Below are 19,540 nucleotides of genomic sequence, written 5' to 3' on the forward strand. Positions count from 1 at the left end.
ATGTCAAACCCTAAACCTTAACAAGGCAATTCTGCTGACAAGAAATTTAATCTTGCTTAATTTATGTAACACCTGGATGTCATTGTGGCTGATCAAAAGTGGTTTGAAAGGAATGCAGTTGCAGACTTTCAGGGAAAGTTCTCTGTAAAGTAATTGCTAGAGGATTGGTGGTTAGGTGGTCTCTGCTTGTCCTAAGTATTTCTTTCTTGTAGTCCCCATGATGGATGTTTCATAAGTGTCGTGTTTTGAAATGAAGGGCTTTTTCAGCTAAGTCTTTAACTCTCAGAAACAATTTTAGAGGGTTTCCACAATTGAGTAACTTGCCAGGCAGGAATGAAGGATGAATGCTGTAGTTCTGTATTACTCGACAGACTGCTGAGTCTATTGTCCAGTGCTTGTTTTCTGTAGCACCAAACATGGACTCTCTTCCCCAAATGTGTTAAAGTGCCTTCTCTTTTCTTCATTGACTATTTCTTTGCTTTTCCTATGGATGTATGAGACCATAATTTGGGAAATGAATCTGCAGGATAAAATTATTAGTCAAAACCAACAGTGTTAAGCAAAGTCTCTTTGTGAAGAAGAGAGCATGGTGATTTTGTATTTCGGTGTTGTAGCCTGGTGGTATGTGGAGGTTGATAGGACTTTAGTGTTCAGGAAGGGAGGAGAAAAGTCCTGATTTTTATGTCTTTGGATGGTTTGCTTAGAGGGATCATGAAACTGGGATGTCAATATTGACTATGTTCTGTTGTGGTACTCTGAAGTATGCGCTGCTAGATGGTTTTTGGGTTTTTTTTGTGTGTTTTTGCTCTGTGCTACAGAGTTCTTTGGGAAATTTTGTGGAGCTAAAATAAAGGATGGTGTGGCTTTTTGTCAAATTTCTTGTTGGTTTTGCCAGATTTCTTGTAGTTTGAGTCAGCATGTATAATTGCTGCTATTGCTTTCATCTAGACTGCAAGGAACAGTTTTTAATCTAATCTTTCTTGTTGAAAAATTAAGTCCCTCGTAGTCAGGTGGAAAGATGTGAATTGCCTCAGGAAAAAGAATCTAACGCATTATGAAATGGTGAAATGTGAGTAGCAATGTTGAAAACAGCCTGGGGTGATGGCTGACAGCAAACCTTAAGTGACTATGCAACGTGATCCAGTGGCAGAGAGGGTTGCTTGAATTCTTTCCTGGGAACACAAAGATGCGTTGCAAAGTGGGGACAAAACTTTGAAATACTTTTTACAGTTACAGCTGCAAAAAAGGTTTTATACCTCCTTAGATAAAATTTTTGACCATAGAGACTACCATAAATGTGTGTCCAAAATTTCTAGTTTGGAGGCACTTGTTCCAAAAAATATGTTAGTTTTGTGTTGGTTTTGTATAGTTTTGGGGTTGTTTTGTTTTGGTTTTTTTTGAAGTGTCTTCTCACAAGCTGTTTCTTACATATATGCAGACATGTTTTTTTCATACTCCTTAGTCAGGTGTCATTTAAAACAAAGGTACTTCTGTGTAGCTGCCAGGCAAGCTGTGGTTGGCTTAGGGACAAGTGTAGTAATGCAGTGCAAAGCAGAGTGGGGTGGCTCAGTGATCAGACTGTTAATGAAGGGACAGAAAAGAACCCCTTTAGGAATGTACTTTGTTGATATTTGTCCTAGGAATTAAAGCTACAGAGTATATAAAAATACAGTTTCCAAATTTTTGTTTTAGAGTGGTTTTGTGTTGTTGTTTTTAACACTGTACTTTACCATCTGTTATTAGATTACTAGGACTTTGGGCTGGTGCATCCTTACTCTGGTGAAAGAAAGGGAAAATTAATATTCTAGCACTGGTACATAAGTCAGATGTTTTATTTGCTAATAGTACTTGAAAGCATCTTAAATTTCTGACATTATTTGTTTCAGAAGCGTAGCAGCTCTTTGCAGTGATCCTAGAGCTTCTGAGAGTTGTTTTATGACTTCTGAGAAACTTAAGATAATGTGTATTGGGTGCAAAATGAAAGCATATTCTTGTGGGGACTTGCAAGGGAGTTGCCTGCACTTAAGAGAAGTCAGATTCTGAGGTTGGATGATGATAAGGATTTGCTGTCTAACTTGTTTTTTTGGAGTGCATAAATATTTTCTGTGATGTTTTAATTTCAGACATGAAATATGAAGGTTTAGATATGTTTAGACAAAAGCAGTTTTGATGATAACCTTTGTCTAAACACGTGTTTGATTGTATTTATGTTATACCGTGTGCATTCAGTATAGAAACAGGGAGTTTCACAGGGGGTTCAGACTTCTGGTCAGTTTACGGTTTTCAAGTGGTCTTTATTTTTCTTGGTACTGGATATAACAAAGATGAATGCCCATAAAATGATATCTGTCTTTGATTCTCAGATGTGAATGAATTGAAGGAGTGCCTTCATGTACTAGTGAAGGAACAGCAAGCTCTGGCCACACAAACTGCAACAACAGCTCTTTCAGCTATGAGGCTAAAGCAGAGGCTGGTTATCCTGGAACGATACTTCATTGCTTTGAACAGAGCAGTTCTTCAGGAGAACGTCAAAGTAAAGTGGAAAAGCAGTAGCGTTCCTCTGCCTGCTGTGGATAAGAAAAGGTAGTAACACTTCCATGAACAAGTTAATCCATTAGAAAAGTCATAGAAAGGTTATCAACCTTTCTATGTCTGTGAGAGCTTAATGTGATTTATTCCTCCTTGTGAAACATTAACGGTAAAGAAACTTCTTATTTCTTAAGATGGCTTTACCATATTAAGTGGTGTTATCTGCCATCAGTCCTCCTCCTTGCCTGGTGCTTTCTTACAGTGTCTCTGTACTAGTAGGTTTTTATTGTAATACATTGCTGTAGATATTAAACTTTGAGGTATAAGTATGCATTTATTGAAGTATTTCTTTTGTTCTACTCAGCTAGAAAGTATGGGGAAGTCTATTTCAGAAATGATGCTAATGGAAATTACATAATTTCAATAACATTAATGTATTTTTGTCAATAGTTGCTCAGTTAAAGCACATAAATTAAAAAATACAAATACATAAAAGCAGAACACAGAACCTTGGCTTGGGTGAGAAATGATGTAATTGTGCATTTTATAGGGAACTATTTCAAGAGAAGGAACTGAACAAGGAATTATCTGATTACTTTTCATGTCTGGATAGCTATCTAGACCTAAAAATAGAAAAATCGATTAGATAAGGCATTAAAGAAAGTGTTCAGTAGCTGTCTGACAGAGCAAGCAATCTGGCTTGGGAAATTTTTGTTAGGTTGTCTCTACCTTCAGATATGAAAAGAGAATGTAAGTAAGATATCACAACTAGCTATTATGGAATTGGAGTTCTGACAAGGATGTCTTTCTTTGAATAGACTGTTCTCTTGAAATTTTTTTTCAGTTCTGATTAAAAAGAGCACTGATATCTTTAAGTTATCAGATTGCTAAAAATGCAAGTATAATTTCTTGAAAAAGTCCTAAGCAGTTCACTTTCTTTGTAATCTCACAACATACCAAAATAGACTTGGTGGTTCAGTGTTGGAAGCAGTAGGGCATCTCCTGTTGCTGACTACAAAGGGGAGCTTACTTAAAATAGTGTGATTGTCTGCGTGAAAAGAGAAGTTAACAGAAATGAATGTAAGTCCAGTGGATATTGCCAAAAGTTGAAGCTATCTGTCTTCCTTAACCACACAAGTACAGAAATTGCAAAGAGAGATTTGTAGCATTGACACTTGAATAGAAAGATAAGAAGTGAAAAAATGGGTGGAATTAATTATCAATAATTAAAGATTAATTTTAAAAAGTCTGTAAGCTTAGTTTATGCAGTCCAAACTAGCTAAAAATACAGACTTCCCGAGTAAATAATTAGTACATGAATTACCTTATGTTTGCATATCTTTAGTAAAGCATCATAATTTTGCTTTGAGTAACTATGGGCATTTTTTTGGTGGCAGCCTATTATGCCAGTCTGGTTTATATTTTTCTCTGTGAAGCTTTTTGATATTGGACGTTGAATTGGTTCTTTGAAGTGGTTGAACTTTGGTTGCTGATGTTTTGATGTTGTCCACCTTGTTTCTCAAGATACAGTTATGCTTCTTTACAAATAAAAATTGTGTAATTGTATGTGCCTGCATATGGCTAAATTATAAAATTGTTGAATATGTAAGTTATACAAAATAAGTGTAACATAAATATATATTATTATTCTATAGAGTTATTGAAACTATTCATACATAATTTTTTTTTAGCTCAAGACCTGTTGGCAAAGGTGTAGAAGGACTTGCACGCGTTGGATCCCGAGCAGCACTTTCATTTGCATTTGCTTTCCTTCGTAGAGCCTGGAGGTCAGGTAGGTCTGCTCTTGAGCATATTGAATATATTTTTCATTTGAAGCCAGTTGACTTAGTAAAAAGCCTGTGTGTGTGTTAAATATTTGCATAGAACTATAAGTTTATAAATGATAGATTTGCATAATTGCGTTTATGTGATACTGTGCCCAACAATGTTGTTGCTGATCAAAGCCACCCAAGCCAGTATCAATGTTATGTTTTTCTGGGATGTTTTATGCTTAGGAAGGTAAGTTGGGATTTCATGAAAAGCATGTATTTTTAATGCTCGATTTCAGAAAAGTTGGATTTATTCTTCAGACAAGGTCAAGCCACTGTATTATTACATGATACTAGCAGCTTAGAAAAAGTTTTGAGTGTGAAGCTTGTGTTTAGTTTGTGTACTTGTCAGCAATTGTCAAATTGCAGAGGTTGGCAGAATTGTCCCCTGTGCCACTAAACCTGCCTGTCTCAGTCTGCACTGTTTGGTCAGATGGCAGGTGTGGGCTTACTCTGTCCAGCCAGCCCTAGTTCACCTCTTTTCTCAGTGGCTGCATAGTGGAATGAGCGAGCTGGTTTGGGTTTTCACCTTTCTGAATTTTATTTTTTTTTTTGGTGAAGATTTCTTCAGAATGCTGTGGTCAAATATTCATGTGAAAATTGAGAACTTTGTCTGTAGGAAGTAACTTGTATCTTGTGTTGAAAAAAAGCTCCGCAAAATGTTGTGTACAACAATTTCTCTAACTTTTGTAAAGATAGGAATTTAACTTCTCTTGCTGTGTTCCTTAGGTGAAGATGCAGACTTGTGCAGTGAATTGTTACAGGAATCACTTGATGCACTGCGAGCTCTACCAGAGGCATCCCTTTTTGATGAAGGGACTGTATCTTCTGTGTGGCTGGAAGTGGTAGAAAGAGCTACTAAATTCCTAAGGTCTGTTGTGACTGGGTAAGTTTCTTTTTTTCAGCTCTTAAATGGCAAGCTTGCATCTCTCAGAAGCCCGTGGTATAAACATAATGATTTATAGAATATTGGAAAGATTTCCTTCCTTTTCTAATGTTGTTATACAAGCAAGCGAAAAATTAATGAACTATTGAAATGATGCTCTTTAAATATGATTTAATGATTTTAGCTGCTTAAGAAAAATCTGAATTGGAATATCCTCAATCACTGCATGAAGACTTACCCAAAAAATTGTTTTACTAATGTAAAAGTAATTAATAATAATATTATTACCAAAGCAGAAGAATGCTTTGGTAATATTGTATACGTGCACTCTTAATTAAGTACAGTAAAATAATACAGATTTCTGTGCATGAGGGAAAATACACTAACACTGGACTTGGAACAGTCCCCTGCTCTTCACTGTTATTTAAGTAGGCTTCAGGTTACCTTTTTACAGTAGTTACTAGAAATTCTTTTCAATACTGGAACTACATCCTTAAGGTGAATATCATAAAACATAAAAATCATATTTGAATTTCACATATAAAATATGTGTTTCATATTCTTAGCAAGTTTAATAGAACTGTTGATAGATAGCAGAACTTGGGGCATATTTAAAGCCTAGCTGTTACTCTAAAACTTGATCCAGTGGAATGTGTGGGCTTTTCTTCTCAGCTGTTTTCATCACCACTTCAGTATTTTTCTGTAAGTTTAGTGGTTCTTGGGGTGCTGTAGATGCTTTTGATAAGCAATTATGTATTATTTTCTATTAGTTAATGTATATTGTTTGACTTTTAAATAGAGATGTGCATGGAGCTCCCAGTACCAAGGGGCCAGGAAACATTCCTTTGCAAGACCAACACTTGGCACTTGCCATATTGCTTGAACTGGCAGTGCAGAGGGGTACACTAAGGTGAGAAGCATGAACACTGATTTTTAACCATCGCTGTCCGTTGGAATGGGCTGACAGTCTTCAGTTTTCATGGATTTGGGTTTAATGTACTAATTGTGGTTCAAAGCATATGGACCTTTTCACTAAAGCAATGGTGATTGATACCTAATACTATCTAGATTGCAAAATCCATTTTTTATATTTTGCTAATATGTTTAAAACACAAAGCCCTGACATCTGATTTTGCTAAACTTCCAAATGTAGAAAGGGAATTGTATGGATAACGTAACCCAGTGTTTCTAGGGATGCTTATTAATAGAAAATATTGATTCCCTCTTGCAGCCAAATGTTGTCTGCAGTTATGTTGCTGCTTCAACTTTGGGATAACGGGACGAGGGAAACGGACAATGAGCGATCTGCACAGGGAACAAGTGCACCCCTTCTACCTTTGCTACAAAGATTTCAGAGTATAATATGTAATAAAGACATGCCCAATACTGAGGAAGAGATTCAGGTACTTATTCTTGGATTATTTGATAGGGGCATTATGTTGGAATCAAATTTCATTTGCCTGGCTAAAATAATCGTAAAATTATCCAAACAAAACCGGGAGTGGTGTTTTCCATGTAAAATCTATGTACACCACGGTTGTTTGGTTTTCATGTGAACATTTGAGTTTCTTGAGGTAGGGGAAAGAATATCACAGCATGGTTAGAGGTAAGCATTGTTTCACAGTTAATGCTGTTGGGATAATGAAGTTAGATGTGGCTAAGTAAGTTTTCTGCATATTTGGATTGTTTTTATTCTGTGTTTAAAATTAATTGAAATGTAACTCTTAGTGAATATTAAAGGGGTTGATAAAACATAATAAATCAATTTTATCATGCTTGTAACTTTCTATTATATACACTGACTATTTTCTCAACATGCATGTTTCAGATTTTTCTCTGATGTAAAAAGAGGATGTGCAGAGTTAATTCATTTTCTCTTACACTTGTGCAGATAGTCATCTTGTCTAAACTTTATTGTGTGTCTCTATGTGTAGTCTCATAGATACACCTTGAATGCTTTTCTGACTCCTCTTTTCTCTTTTCCAGCTTCTGACTTACCCTCTAAGTCCAAATGAAAGTTTTCTGAGGTATCTGACTTTGCCACAGGACAATGAGCTGGCGATTGATCTGAGACAAACAGCTGTGGTGATCATGGCCCATTTAGACCGCCTTGCCACCCCATGTATGCCTCCACAGTGTAGCTCTCCTACATCTCATAAGGTAATTGTTTGCAATATCAAATACAGTAGGATGTTTTCCCTGAAAGCATAACTGAATTTCAGAATGCAAGGAAAACAGCTCTTAAGATTCTTCAAATTCCTTTCTGATTTTCACAACATAACCTTGAGTTCTGAAATTCGTCTTACATGGGTAACTTTTATTACACCAGCCCTTTTTCAGTCGGCCTTGGAGTGCAATTTTATGGTTTATGAACCATTCTGTCTTACCACACTATGGCTAATTCTGCCATACTTTGAGCTGTTCCTTGTGTTTCTCAGAGTAAATTCGCAAGACCAGACTTTACAAATGTTGGGGGTCTGACGTACTAAAAAAATAAAGAAAAAAGTAAATGCCAACTTTCCAAGTTGAAGAATCTCTGAATCTCTTACAGTAGATATTTATAGCTCATTTAATACCGGACTGACCTGAATATGATGCATGCAAGTCCTTCTTTTTGGTATCTTCCAATTAGGTAGGTTTTATTGACTATTAGCACGAATGACAGTCTCAGATGTGAATATATTTGGCATAAAAGGGTTTAAAACATAATTTGCTCTGTGGATTTTATTAAGTTGTGTATTTCAAAATTTGGTACTTACAGAATTTCTTTTTTCCTAGGGGTCACTGCAAGAGGTCATTGCTTGGGGATTAATAGGTTGGAAATATTATGCTAATGTGAGTGGTCCAATTCAATGTGAAGGACTGGCCAACCTTGGTGTTGTACAGGTTGCTTGTGCAGAGAAACGTTTTCTGATATTATCTAGAAATGGAAGAGTTTATACACAAGCATATAACAGCGATACTCTGGTGAGAGTTTTTTACATGTTTTTAAAAATCTGTTCTGTATTACTTCATAAATCTGCTCTTCTAAATATTTATAATTCCTTAGGAGAGTAGTTGGAGATGTGCTGATTTCTGTGAGCTTTCTGTACTGTTGTATTTGAACCTTCAGAAATAGTGGGTTTTGTCTCTTGTGTTGATCTGATGAAATGCACGTGGATTCTGTAATTTCTATCCGGCTAGAGGTTATGGATACAATTATAATTGCTTTTATTGGTATGCTGGCCTTGGTAGCTTCCAAAATTGGCAGATATGAAATGGATTTTACTTTTGCGATATAACTGTGTTCAAGCTGCGTAGTTTCTCAAAAAAATACACTGTAACAGAAGCCTTTGTCACTCAGATAGCCTGTAAAGATAAACACCATTTTCATATGCACTGAAGACCTATGAGTATGGGAACAAATAACTTCAAAGCATTGCTTTTGTCATATTTGACCGTTTTTTTTCTTCATGCCTCATTAATTTGAGAGCAAAGTTTTGATAAAACTGGAAATAGGAAAACTGTACCTAGTTATGTGATGGAAAATATCAGCAGTTTTTGTAAGCATGTTGCTTTTGTTTCGTTTGCAGGGACCACAGCTGGTGCAGAGCCTAGCTTCCAGAAATATTGTGAAGATAGCAGCACATTCAGATGGGCACCATTATCTGGCTTTGTCAGCAAATGGTGAAGTTTTCTCTTGGGGCTGTGGAGATGGTGGAAGACTAGGTCACGGGGATACAGTGTATGTATTAAAAATAATCATAACATTTATTTGCAAGTGTTCTGAATTCATTGTAAAAATTATTTTGTTGTGTATATAAGCAATGTTCAGCATTTGACATTTGGCTCTGTTACTGAACAGAGGTTGCATTCTCCCTGTGTGTTTTCTCTGTCTGGAATATTCCCAGCTCTCTGTTAATGCTGCTTTCTGAAATACTTGTAGGTAGAGGGTGTAGCAGTGAGCACTGTTAGTAGGCCTTCTATTAATGGTTTTATGAATCCAGAACACATTTTCTCTGTAGTGTTGACTCACATGTTGGAGCGGGGTCATAATTTTTTATGCAGTCATGTTATACATTATTCCATTTTTCCCGTACATTATTGTCCTGCTTTTGTGTAGAAGCAGTCTTCTACAACAGTACTGCATAGGGGGTGTACATCAATACATTTTAGAGATTTTAAGTGTCTTCCCCCAGTACAGAATTCCCTCTGAAGTAAAAGAGAGACTACACAGGGGTTATCAGTGTCATGAAATTAATTGTTCAGATACAGTAATTAAAGGTAGTATTTTTAACAACAAATTTTTTTTAAAACATTGCATGAACTAAGTTGGAAACAGAAGTTGCAGTTGTTAGATACTCCTTCAGTGGTTTCTATGTTGTTGAACAATTTGAACTTAATTTTGGCTTGTAGCTCTATTTATATTTTGTTACTTCAGACTGATAATAAGGCTTGCAGGTAGAATTGCAGCAATTATGATGAGCATGTCACACCTTTTATCAACTACTTATCAAATCACCTTTTGTGAAATATGTCACCTTCTCTTTAAATAGCCCTCTGGAGGAACCGAAGATGATATCTGCTTTATCTGGGAAGCAAGCTGGGAAACATGTTGTTCATATTGCATGTGGAAGCACCTATAGTGCAGCCATTACTGCTGAGGGGGAGCTGTATACATGGGGACGAGGAAACTATGGCAGGCTTGGTCATGGTGAGTTAGTTGATATCTTCAAATAAGTTATTAAAGAATTGTTTAGTGCCTGTCACAAATGATCTTCCATCCCACCTAAAGCTGATTTGAGAACCTTCTGTGGCTTCATGTGAATTGAAATAATTACGGGAGGGATTGTCTCAAACCCACTAAATTCCTATGAGTTATCTGGAAGTAAGCAATTGGGTGGAGAAATAAAATCTGCGGTGTTCTCTGTTCCTTTCCTCGTGAAGCTAAGACTGTTTCATGGGTTAAATCCTTGTTGGATGTCTCAGAAACCCTATGGGAGCTTAGTCATGACACTCAAATCTAAAAACAAAACTAACCAACACTGACCTACACCCACATAGCAAAACATCCAAAAGCAAACAAGCAAAAAAAACCAAACAAAAGAACCTGTCAGGCCTTCTGGGCTTTTCTTCTCACAGAACTACTTTGTTTTGAAGGTTCCAGTGAAGATCAGACCATCCCAATGCTGGTCACGGGGCTGAAAGGACTCAAAGTTATTGATGTGTCGTGTGGGAGTGGAGATGCTCAGACTCTTGCAGTTACTGAAAATGGTTAGTAGTAAACAAAACTTAAAAGTTTTAAGTAAGCTTACCTTTCCTTTCTTTTACTCTGAAGATGTTTATACTGCAGATATGCTTATTTCTAGTGGCTTGAATTCTGTAAGAATTTGAAGCTGAAATTCCTTCTGGGGAATTAAATATGTACATTTATACATTTTGCATATAATATTGCAGAGGTGTTTCCATGCATAGATATGCAGTATGTTCCTTATGAATATGCAAATATATTGATTTATGGTGTATATATTTCATGTAAGTTTGTAATGGACACACAAAATAATACATATATGTGCATGTGTCTAAATTTTATTCATTACTGTATAAGCGCAAATATCTCATGTTGTCACAAGAGCCAGAATTCAGAGTAGGAGAGCTGTCTCTGTTAACCCTTTGGAACTGTCAAAGAGAAACTGCATGGAAGTTCATCTTTCCAACGTCCCTGACCAAGGTGCCTAGGATGAGATAGATTCAAAACTTGCATTTCATTGTGTGAGGTTAAGCCCTAAAGTCATCTCTTAGAAAGCAGATAGTTCTTGGAAGCTAATTGTTCCTTTGAAATACAGCTGGTTAATGTGATGTGCATTATTTAAAAACAAATGTTTGCTCATGCAGGAAATGGAAACCCAGATTTTATCCATTTTTTTTTCTCTTGGTCTCTGCCTTGCATGCTTCCATTGCTTATCAGAGTACTTGGGGACTAGCTTATGCAAGCAGGGAACACAAATGCATCGGAATGTAAAGCAAAACTTTGTTTGTACATGCATGGGTTTACCATTCTTGAACTATAATTTTATTTACTGCAGATGCAGAATGACTTGACTGTTTCTAAGTTCCTACATCAGGACTTAGATTTAGTAGTGTATTTCAAAAGAACATGATAGATGTGGTGATTTAATTTCATTTTGAGAAATGCTTGAATGATATAAACTGAAAATTGAAATAGGCTTCACAGACAGTTTAGCCATTTGATGTGGAAAACATTTTGTAAGTTCTTATAAATAATAAAAGAAACCAGTTTTTAATTTGCTTGATTTACAGTAAATCCTATGCTTCATATATTTTTAAGAAGGACTTTCCATACACTAACAGATTTTCAGCGCATGTTCTATGTTGCACTTTTTATGTTCAGTTTTGTCAGCATGAAAGCTTTTCAAATTTTATTCTTTCTTATTGTCACAAACAATTAGTAATTAATTTGGAACTACTTTTCTTGAAATTTAAAATTTGTGCTTGTTATAGAATCTCGGGTTTTTAAGAACTTACTTGTTAAAACAGATGAGTTAATTACATGAAAAAGCAGTGCAATTATTTTTTTTCTTTCTCCTGATGTAAAGGCCAGGTGTGGTCTTGGGGTGATGGAGACTATGGAAAACTGGGAAGAGGAGGTAGTGATGGTTGCAAAACTCCCAAGCTGATAGAAAAACTTCAAGATCTGGACATTGTGAAAGTACGCTGTGGGAGTCAGTTTTCTATTGCTTTAACCAAAGATGGCCAGGTCTACACCTGGGGAAAAGGCGACAATCAGAGACTTGGGCATGGGACGGAAGAGCATGTTCGATATCCTAAACTGCTGGAAGGCTTGAAAGGTAATTATCAGAGCTGGAAATATTCCAAAGTTCCTTTTACTGCTGTTGGAGTTTTTTATGGGACACAAATGAACTCAACTTTAAGAGTGATGATACCATGTACTGTGTCATATTTTATGCTGGTAGCACTGAAAAGGGTAATAATGTGCATTTCCTGTTACTTCTGCATTTATACCTACAAGATTTTAGCAGACTTAGACACTATGTCTATGCTTTAAATGCTGCATGTCTTGTGTTCTCATTATTCTTATTGCTTTTCTTTTATTAGGTTCACAGAAATGCTTATTTAAAGCACGTATGTTTGCATTGTCATGCAAATAAGTATATATAAAATATATTATTAGATTAAGGCAGGTGAATGGAATAAATGAAAATAACAGACAACAAATAGTGTCATTAAAGTTGCGTTTGCCTTTTGACTAGTTCATAACAGAATGAAAATTACGTCTTTCCTTTGTGAGAGACCTGAGGTTCTGTAGGAGATGATGAGGAAGAAACATTTTTTATTGGTCTGTCTTTCCTTTAAATTATTATTCATATATGTTGAATGATCTAAATGAGAACAACTACTGAGCTAATGACTACAAATAACTTCACAGTCTCTCATCATAGATGGGGAGATCTTTTAAAAAATCTTTCCCGAAAAGGTTTCTATGTAGAAGGCACACAAAGTAGAAGATTTTTTTTAACTTATAAACTTTCATACTTACCTGTCTCTTGGTTTTTGCTTTGCTGTACTCTTCCAAGCCACTACTGAGGCAAAAATGAGACTCTTTGACATCCATAATGTGTTCCTAGTTAAGCGTGGTTGTAATTAGCATGGTTTTCCTTCTCTCTGCTATTTTTCTGTCAATGATTGTAATATCCAAGTTATATTTTCAATATCTAACTTTCCTATCAGGGAAGAAAGTGATAGATGTGGCAGCTGGATCTACCCATTGTTTAGCACTGACTGAAGATAGTGAAGTGCACAGCTGGGGAAGCAATGATCAGTGTCAGCATTTTGATACTTTGCGTATCACTAAACCAGAGCCCGCAGCTCTCCCGGGATTAGACACAAAGCATATTGTTGGAATTGCTTGTGGACCTGCTCAGGTAGGTTTTATTTTTGAATGATTTGGTTTTTACCTTTCACTGAGGTTAGTTCTGTATTCTAATTCTGGTCCTTCTTTCTGTGCTTGCATGACGTTTTCTATTCTTATTCTGAGTAAATGAAGGCTTTGGGAAAAAAAAAAATCTTGTGCAGTTGTTCTGCTGAAAAGGGGTGATTAGCTTTCCCTCTCTTGGATGTTCTGAGAAGTAGCTATTTACTTGTTTTGTTTTGTGTGGTACAGCAATGGAGGAGTTGTCAGCATGTTGTTTCCTGGGGCACAAATAGTAAGGTATCTGGACTGGGTATGAAAACACACTGGAAAATGTGATGGGAGAGTTCTCGATCCGTAGGGTTTTATGTATGTTTACAAGGATGCAAGTAGAGTATTCTCTTCCACGGTTGTGCTGGTATTATTTCCACATGAACTATTGCTGTTTGAGGGCAGATTTAGCTTTACACTCCTATCTGTAATCAGTGTCATATTTAGAAAATAACCGACTGTGGAACTTTGTGTATTGTTTCCATTTATAGAGTTTTGCTTGGTCATCGTGTTCAGAATGGTCAGTAGGCTTGCGGGTACCTTTTGTGGTGGATGTTTGCCCCATGACATTTGAGCAGCTGGATCTGTTACTGAGACAAGTAACTGAGGGAATGGATGGATCCTCTGACTGGCCCCCTCCTCAGGAAAAAGAGTGTATGGCTGTGGCAACATTAAATCTTTTAAGACTTCAGGTACCTCCAATTTCCTACACTTTGAGCAGTAATTGAGCTGAATGTTTTCACTAAACTGCTTGGATGGAAACAGTAACCTTTAATGTGCCTTAAAACACTTTTATTGGCTGTAGAAAGTGAAAGAACTACACTATCATTTTATAATTTGTCATCTAGTGTTGTTTTTTTTTTTCCCTCTTGACAGCTTCTGGGTTTCATTAAGAATGAACTATAAAAACAATACCTAAATGGACTAAGCCTTGTATACTCACTCAGAGATTTTGAGCATTTTTATGGACTTTAAATAGCATTTTTAAAAGTGAATGATCTCTTTAATTGGTGTCTGACAGTCACTGAAAATGTGCTGTTTTTTCTAGCGTGATGTAGTGAGGCAGAAACAATTTAGGTTATTTTTTAGGTTTACTGCAGAACTTCGGGGCTTATAGCTACCATTTGTAATCTTTGAGTATTGGTTTAAATTCAGTATGTAGGCAAGCCAGAATTTCCCTTTAATTTTACAGATTTGCAGGTAAAAGTTTGTATCTTGGTCACTGAACTTACTTGCTCCAGGATCGACTTCCCCCCCATTCCCACCAAGTTCATACCACTTGTTAATTAAAATTTGCCTTTTTTTTTTTTTTTTTCAGCTTCATGCTGCCATTAGTCATCAGGTGGATCCAGAATGCCTTGGCTTGGGTTTGGGCAGTATCCTGCTCAACAGCCTGAAGCAGACAGTGGTAACATTGGCAAGCAACGCTGGGGTTCTTAACACAGTGCAGTCGGCGGCTCAAGCGGTGCTGCAGAGCGGCTGGTCTGTGCTGCTGCCGACGGCGGAGGAGCGCGCCAGGGCGCTCTCAGCGCTCCTACCCAGTGCAGGTTGGTCCTCAAAGTGAAGCCTGCTTGTTTAAGCCTCACTTTTTGACTTCATTACTAGCTTCTTCCATTTGTAGTTTCAGGAAATGAAATGAATGTCAGCCCAGGACGTAGATTCATGATTGACCTCTTGGTGGGCAGCTTGATGGCTGATGGAGGCTTAGAGTCTGCACTGAACGCTGCTATTACTGCAGAAATTCAGGTATGGTTCATCAGCTCTGCAGTTCAGGTTCTCCTTGGGGCACTGGATTTGTTGCTTTTATAAACACAGAGTAAATGTGCCTTCAGTTGTGAACTGTGCAGCAGCAGCTACTGGCATGTGTCCACCATGGTTTTGTGGAATTTCTCTACTCTTTTTTACCTTCGCCACCTTCATCCCTCTCTTCGCCTTTCTTTTTGTATTATAATTGTTTTTTAAAAAGTGTGCCCATGTGGTTGTTACAGAATATGCAATAGACATTTTGTCTGGTAGCAACTGTTTCATTTTGCCATAGGTAAAAGTAACTTGATCTTGTTACTGTGAATACTTGTTAACAAAATGTTTCATAATCATAGTGGAGGTTTGTGTGTTTTCTTTAACTTCATTTACTTTTTTAGGATATTGAAGCAAAAAAAGAAGCACAGAAAGAAAAAGAAATTGATGAACAAGAGGCAAATGCATCAACACTTCATAGGAGCAGAACTCCATTGGACAAAGACCTTATTAACACTGGAATCTATGAATCTGCAGGAAAACAAAGTTTACCATTAGTTCAGTTAATTCAGCAGTTACTGAGGTAATTGCTTTGAATTTGTCTTTTACTTTTGTAGAGATGTATTTAGATGTTCTGTGAACTAGTCAGCTAAAGGATGGTAATTTTGGTTAGCAAATAAAGTCTTCTAGCATTTTTAGCTCCTCAGAATTCAAAATATTGAACGTTCTCCTAGCTTATCTGTGGTTCTGCTATGTTATGTTTGCTGAGGAGCAATGTTCTATACTTAATTACCCAATTTTAGAAAGACTGCCTTGCTTTTATGGATTTTGATACATCTTCTCTGGTAGAAGTATCTGAAAGTTTTTGTACCAAATATAGGACAAATGTTTAAAAGACTGTCCTTAAAAAGTGTGAGAATCACCACAAATTTGTTTAGAACTGAATATTTTGTCCTATTTATTTAGAACTGTCTCATGGAGACTGTAAGCGGGAAAGAAACCTGAATTTTAAATTCTTAACTGAGAATTGTGAATGCATGACCAATTAGGGTGCTGAGAACAAAGCTGCTTTATATCAGCCAGAGGAGCTACAGGATTACTTAACATATAGCATGTAAAGCAGGAAGTAATTATGAGTTTACCAATAAATTTATTGCACTTTTTCACTTAATTGTGATGGCAACCATGTAATTTAATCAATAGTGAAACTGTTTTGAGCTATGCAGTGTCATGACTTTCACTGCAGCCTCTCAGTGAAGATTGTCAGATTGTGGTTTTTGTCATCACTCACTACAAAACACAAACTTGAGGTATTTTACAAATCCTGTGAACCAAAATGTATCCACAAAACCATTGCCTTTTTGAGTTCCACGGTCCGAAGGGGTGGAAGTTCTACATAGAAACTTTGCATATATTTCTGCAAAATTTTGCAAAATCTTAACCCATGAACTGTGGACTGTCTTCACTCTGAGCTCCCCTTAAGTACTCTGTGGTACTTTTATACCACTTAGGAACATCGCTTCACAGACAATAGCCAAACTAAAAGATGTTGCTCGTCGCATTTCTTCCTGCATGGACCAAGAACTTTATAGCAAGGAGAGATCTGCTTCTCTGGACCTGTTGCTCCGTTTTCAGCGTCTACTTGTTAGCAAACTTTACCCAGCAGATTGTGTTGGCCAGGTCCCTAACACATACAGTAAGTAGTGGCTTTAAAAATAAAAGCAAACAACTTCTGACCCCTCCCCAAGTATTCCTGTAGTAACTTTTACAGGATAGCATTTTCTTATTTCAATTTATCTTCTTGTCTCATTTGTCAGCCTATTTGCTGAATTTGTCTGAACAGTGTTTGAAAGTAGTTTATTTACATTGTGTTCTGTAAGTTAATTTTTTTTTTTGTTAGGTAATAGGATCTGGAGAATAAACTTTTATAAATTTTTAAAACTACGTGAGTTCTTAAATTAGTGCTAATATTGAGTGGCATAATTCCAGAATAGTTTGTCAGCTTTTGAAGTCTGTGTCTTAAATATGACTATGTGGTGGTCCTCTGCGCTCTTCCTCTATTTTTATACAGGTCCTGACCTCTTAGGTGTTGGTTCTTTACTGAAGAAATACACTGCTCTTCTGTGCACGCACATTGGTGATATCCTTCCTGTGGCAACCAGCATTGCTTGTACTAGTCATAGGCATTTTGCAGAAGTATCTCGTGTTGTGGATGGAGATTTAACGGGTAGGTTTTTACTTGTTGTCCTCCTTTCTTCCCCTTCCACAGAATTTTAAGACATTCTTGAAAGTTCTAAATGGCTACAAAGGAGTCAGTTTAATTTTTTGGTTAATGGGAGAGAAGGAGGGAAAATTCAATGAGGAAGGCAAGAGCTTTGTACTCAACACTAGTCAAAGGCAGAATATATTAATGGTGATTTACTTCTGCAATGCAATGAATGTAGAACTTGAACTAAATGTGAGTATCTTCTGTGTTTTTTGTTTCAGGCATTCTTCTTCCAGAACTGGTGGTTTCTATAGTGCTACTCCTCAGTAAAAATGCTGGATTAATGCAGGAAGCTGGTGCTATCCCTCTGTTAGCTGGCTTGCTGGAACATCTAGACAGATTTAACCACTTAGCCCCTGGAAAGGAACGGGATGACAATGAGGATTTAGCATGGCCAGGAATAATGGGTATGTACTTAGTAGCATTTGGACTGCTTTTATAAAGTAGCTGTACAAGAGTGGTGACTGTTCATGAACTACTCTCAGGAGGAGAATTCTACTTCACAGTACAAAGTTTTATTAACCAATTTATATGGCACTATTTATTCTGTCAGTACATTCTTAAGGAAGTTACATATAGAGGTAGGATTAAGCAGAGTACAGATGCAGCTTTTTCAAGAAGTAGTTCACATCATTTCACATTTTGACTGTGAAAAGTTGCAGTGAAAACCTGTGTAGTACATCTAGGCATTTTGTTACTAAACTCTGTCTGTAACACAAAGGATGAGTAATGTGAAAGCTTTGAAATAAGGAATTTTTATTTTCTCAGGGTACTTTGTAATATGAGCTGTGTCTGTGGTCAAAAGAGAAGAGTCTTTTATATTAAAAAAAAAAACTGAATTAGGCTGAAATTAAATATACAGCAAATTCCTTGCAGGCAACTGAGTAATAAAACCAAAGTAATTTGGAGGAAGAAGTGATTAGAGCAGTGATTTGCCAGAAACCTGATTGTTCTGCTCCACCTCCACACAAAACAGCCATATAGCTGGGCAATGCTAGGTGACATTAGAGATCAGTGCATAAAAGAACACAGTATACAGATAGTTGAATTGCATAATATGAGTAACATATTAATAGCCATTATTACTTTTGAGCATGTAAAAAAAAAAGCAGCCTTTGAATAGAAGTGAAAAATTTGACTAGTCAACTATTAAAAGAATGTTCAGAAAAAACCCCTTACTTTCCAATATTTTGTTGATAAATTCTCTTTTCTGTTTTATATGAATAGGTTCATTTTTTACTGGCCAGAGTTGCAGAAATAATGAGGAGGTGACACTTATACGTAAGGCTGATCTAGAGAACCACAACAAAGACGGAGGATTTTGGACAGTGATTGATGGGAAAGTGTATGATATAAAGGACTTCCAAACCCAGTCTTTAACTGGCAGTAGCATACTTGGTGAGAATTTTCATCTGACTTACAGACACAAACTACTTTTGTTTCAAAACTAGGTGGAATTACCACATTTTTAGATACTGTATTGACTACATCATTCTTTCATTAGCTCAGTTTGCTGGTGAGGACCCAGTTGTTGCTTTGGAAGCTGCTTTGCAATTTGAGGACACACGGGCATCAATGCACGCCTTCTGTGTTGGCCAGTATATAGAGGTAAAAATGTTACTAATGGGTAAATGTTTTCTAAAGTAAAGCATTACTTTGCTGTTGGAATTCTTGTTGGAGCTCAATTCTAGCTTACAATTACTGTTTCTTTTGTGCAGCCTGACCAGGAAGTGATTACAACGCCAGATCTCAGTACTTTGTCATCACCTCTCATAGACACAGAGAGGAATTTGGGTCTTCTCCTTGGACTGCATGCTTCCTACCTGGCAATGAGCACACCACTTTCTCCTCTGGAAATTGAATGTGCCAGTAAGCAGAACGTCATTTTGAGCTTTAAAAAGTGATAAATACTTGTCAAAGCATGCAAGAAAAAGACAAAGGATGAATAAATTGCTGAAAATTTAGCACTTCATTAGTCTTGATCTTCTGCAGGAGTTCTTCATTCTTAACCTTAACTACCACACTCATCAAGATCCCAATAATTTAGCAAGATTTAAATAGGGGTTAGATAATTTTGAGCAGTCGAATTCAGAATTTTGTAATATGCAACATAAAATAGAAAACGATGCTACACAGTCTCCTATCTCACCAGTTTGTGGTCAGTTAAGAGTGCCTGGATCATGTGGTATTGGAAATTTTCTTATTGGGTGTCTTGGTTTGGTCAATAGAAGGTATAATTCAATATTAATAGCAGAAAAATTGCTAAGGTCCCCTGTATCTCTAAACAGATGATGGCTGCCCTGTTACTTAAT

General features: G+C 36.7%; 1 protein-coding gene across 3 annotated transcripts in view; it reads left to right on the forward strand.

Moving 5' to 3' along the window:
- The window catches only part of HERC2 (HECT and RLD domain containing E3 ubiquitin protein ligase 2), a 112,241-nt gene that overhangs the window by 25,101 nt on the left and 67,600 nt on the right, over window positions 1-19,540 (forward strand). For 2 of the 3 annotated variants that reach the window (XM_032100276.1, XM_032100277.1), the window contains exons 5-26: window positions 2,364-2,583; window positions 4,221-4,321; window positions 5,088-5,244; window positions 6,044-6,154; window positions 6,476-6,647; window positions 7,231-7,404; window positions 8,023-8,211; window positions 8,817-8,968; window positions 9,780-9,937; window positions 10,384-10,497; window positions 11,841-12,092; window positions 12,994-13,187; window positions 13,717-13,917; window positions 14,544-14,772; window positions 14,847-14,971; window positions 15,367-15,545; window positions 16,474-16,658; window positions 17,034-17,189; window positions 17,450-17,635; window positions 18,456-18,626; window positions 18,733-18,836; window positions 18,947-19,097. In XM_032100276.1, the coding sequence (XP_031956167.1) occupies window positions 2,364-2,583; window positions 4,221-4,321; window positions 5,088-5,244; window positions 6,044-6,154; window positions 6,476-6,647; window positions 7,231-7,404; window positions 8,023-8,211; window positions 8,817-8,968; window positions 9,780-9,937; window positions 10,384-10,497; window positions 11,841-12,092; window positions 12,994-13,187; window positions 13,717-13,917; window positions 14,544-14,772; window positions 14,847-14,971; window positions 15,367-15,545; window positions 16,474-16,658; window positions 17,034-17,189; window positions 17,450-17,635; window positions 18,456-18,626; window positions 18,733-18,836; window positions 18,947-19,097 (3,681 nt within the window). The remainder of the gene's footprint in view (window positions 1-2,363; window positions 2,584-4,220; window positions 4,322-5,087; window positions 5,245-6,043; window positions 6,155-6,475; window positions 6,648-7,230; window positions 7,405-8,022; window positions 8,212-8,816; window positions 8,969-9,779; window positions 9,938-10,383; window positions 10,498-11,840; window positions 12,093-12,993; window positions 13,188-13,716; window positions 13,918-14,543; window positions 14,773-14,846; window positions 14,972-15,366; window positions 15,546-16,473; window positions 16,659-17,033; window positions 17,190-17,449; window positions 17,636-18,455; window positions 18,627-18,732; window positions 18,837-18,946; window positions 19,098-19,540) is intronic. The other variant, XM_032100278.1, reaches the window with a different exon arrangement.

Source organism: Corvus moneduloides, chromosome 2 (genome assembly GCF_009650955.1).
Source record: "Corvus moneduloides isolate bCorMon1 chromosome 2, bCorMon1.pri, whole genome shotgun sequence".
In the NCBI taxonomy this organism is placed as follows: Eukaryota; Metazoa; Chordata; class Aves; order Passeriformes; family Corvidae; genus Corvus; species Corvus moneduloides.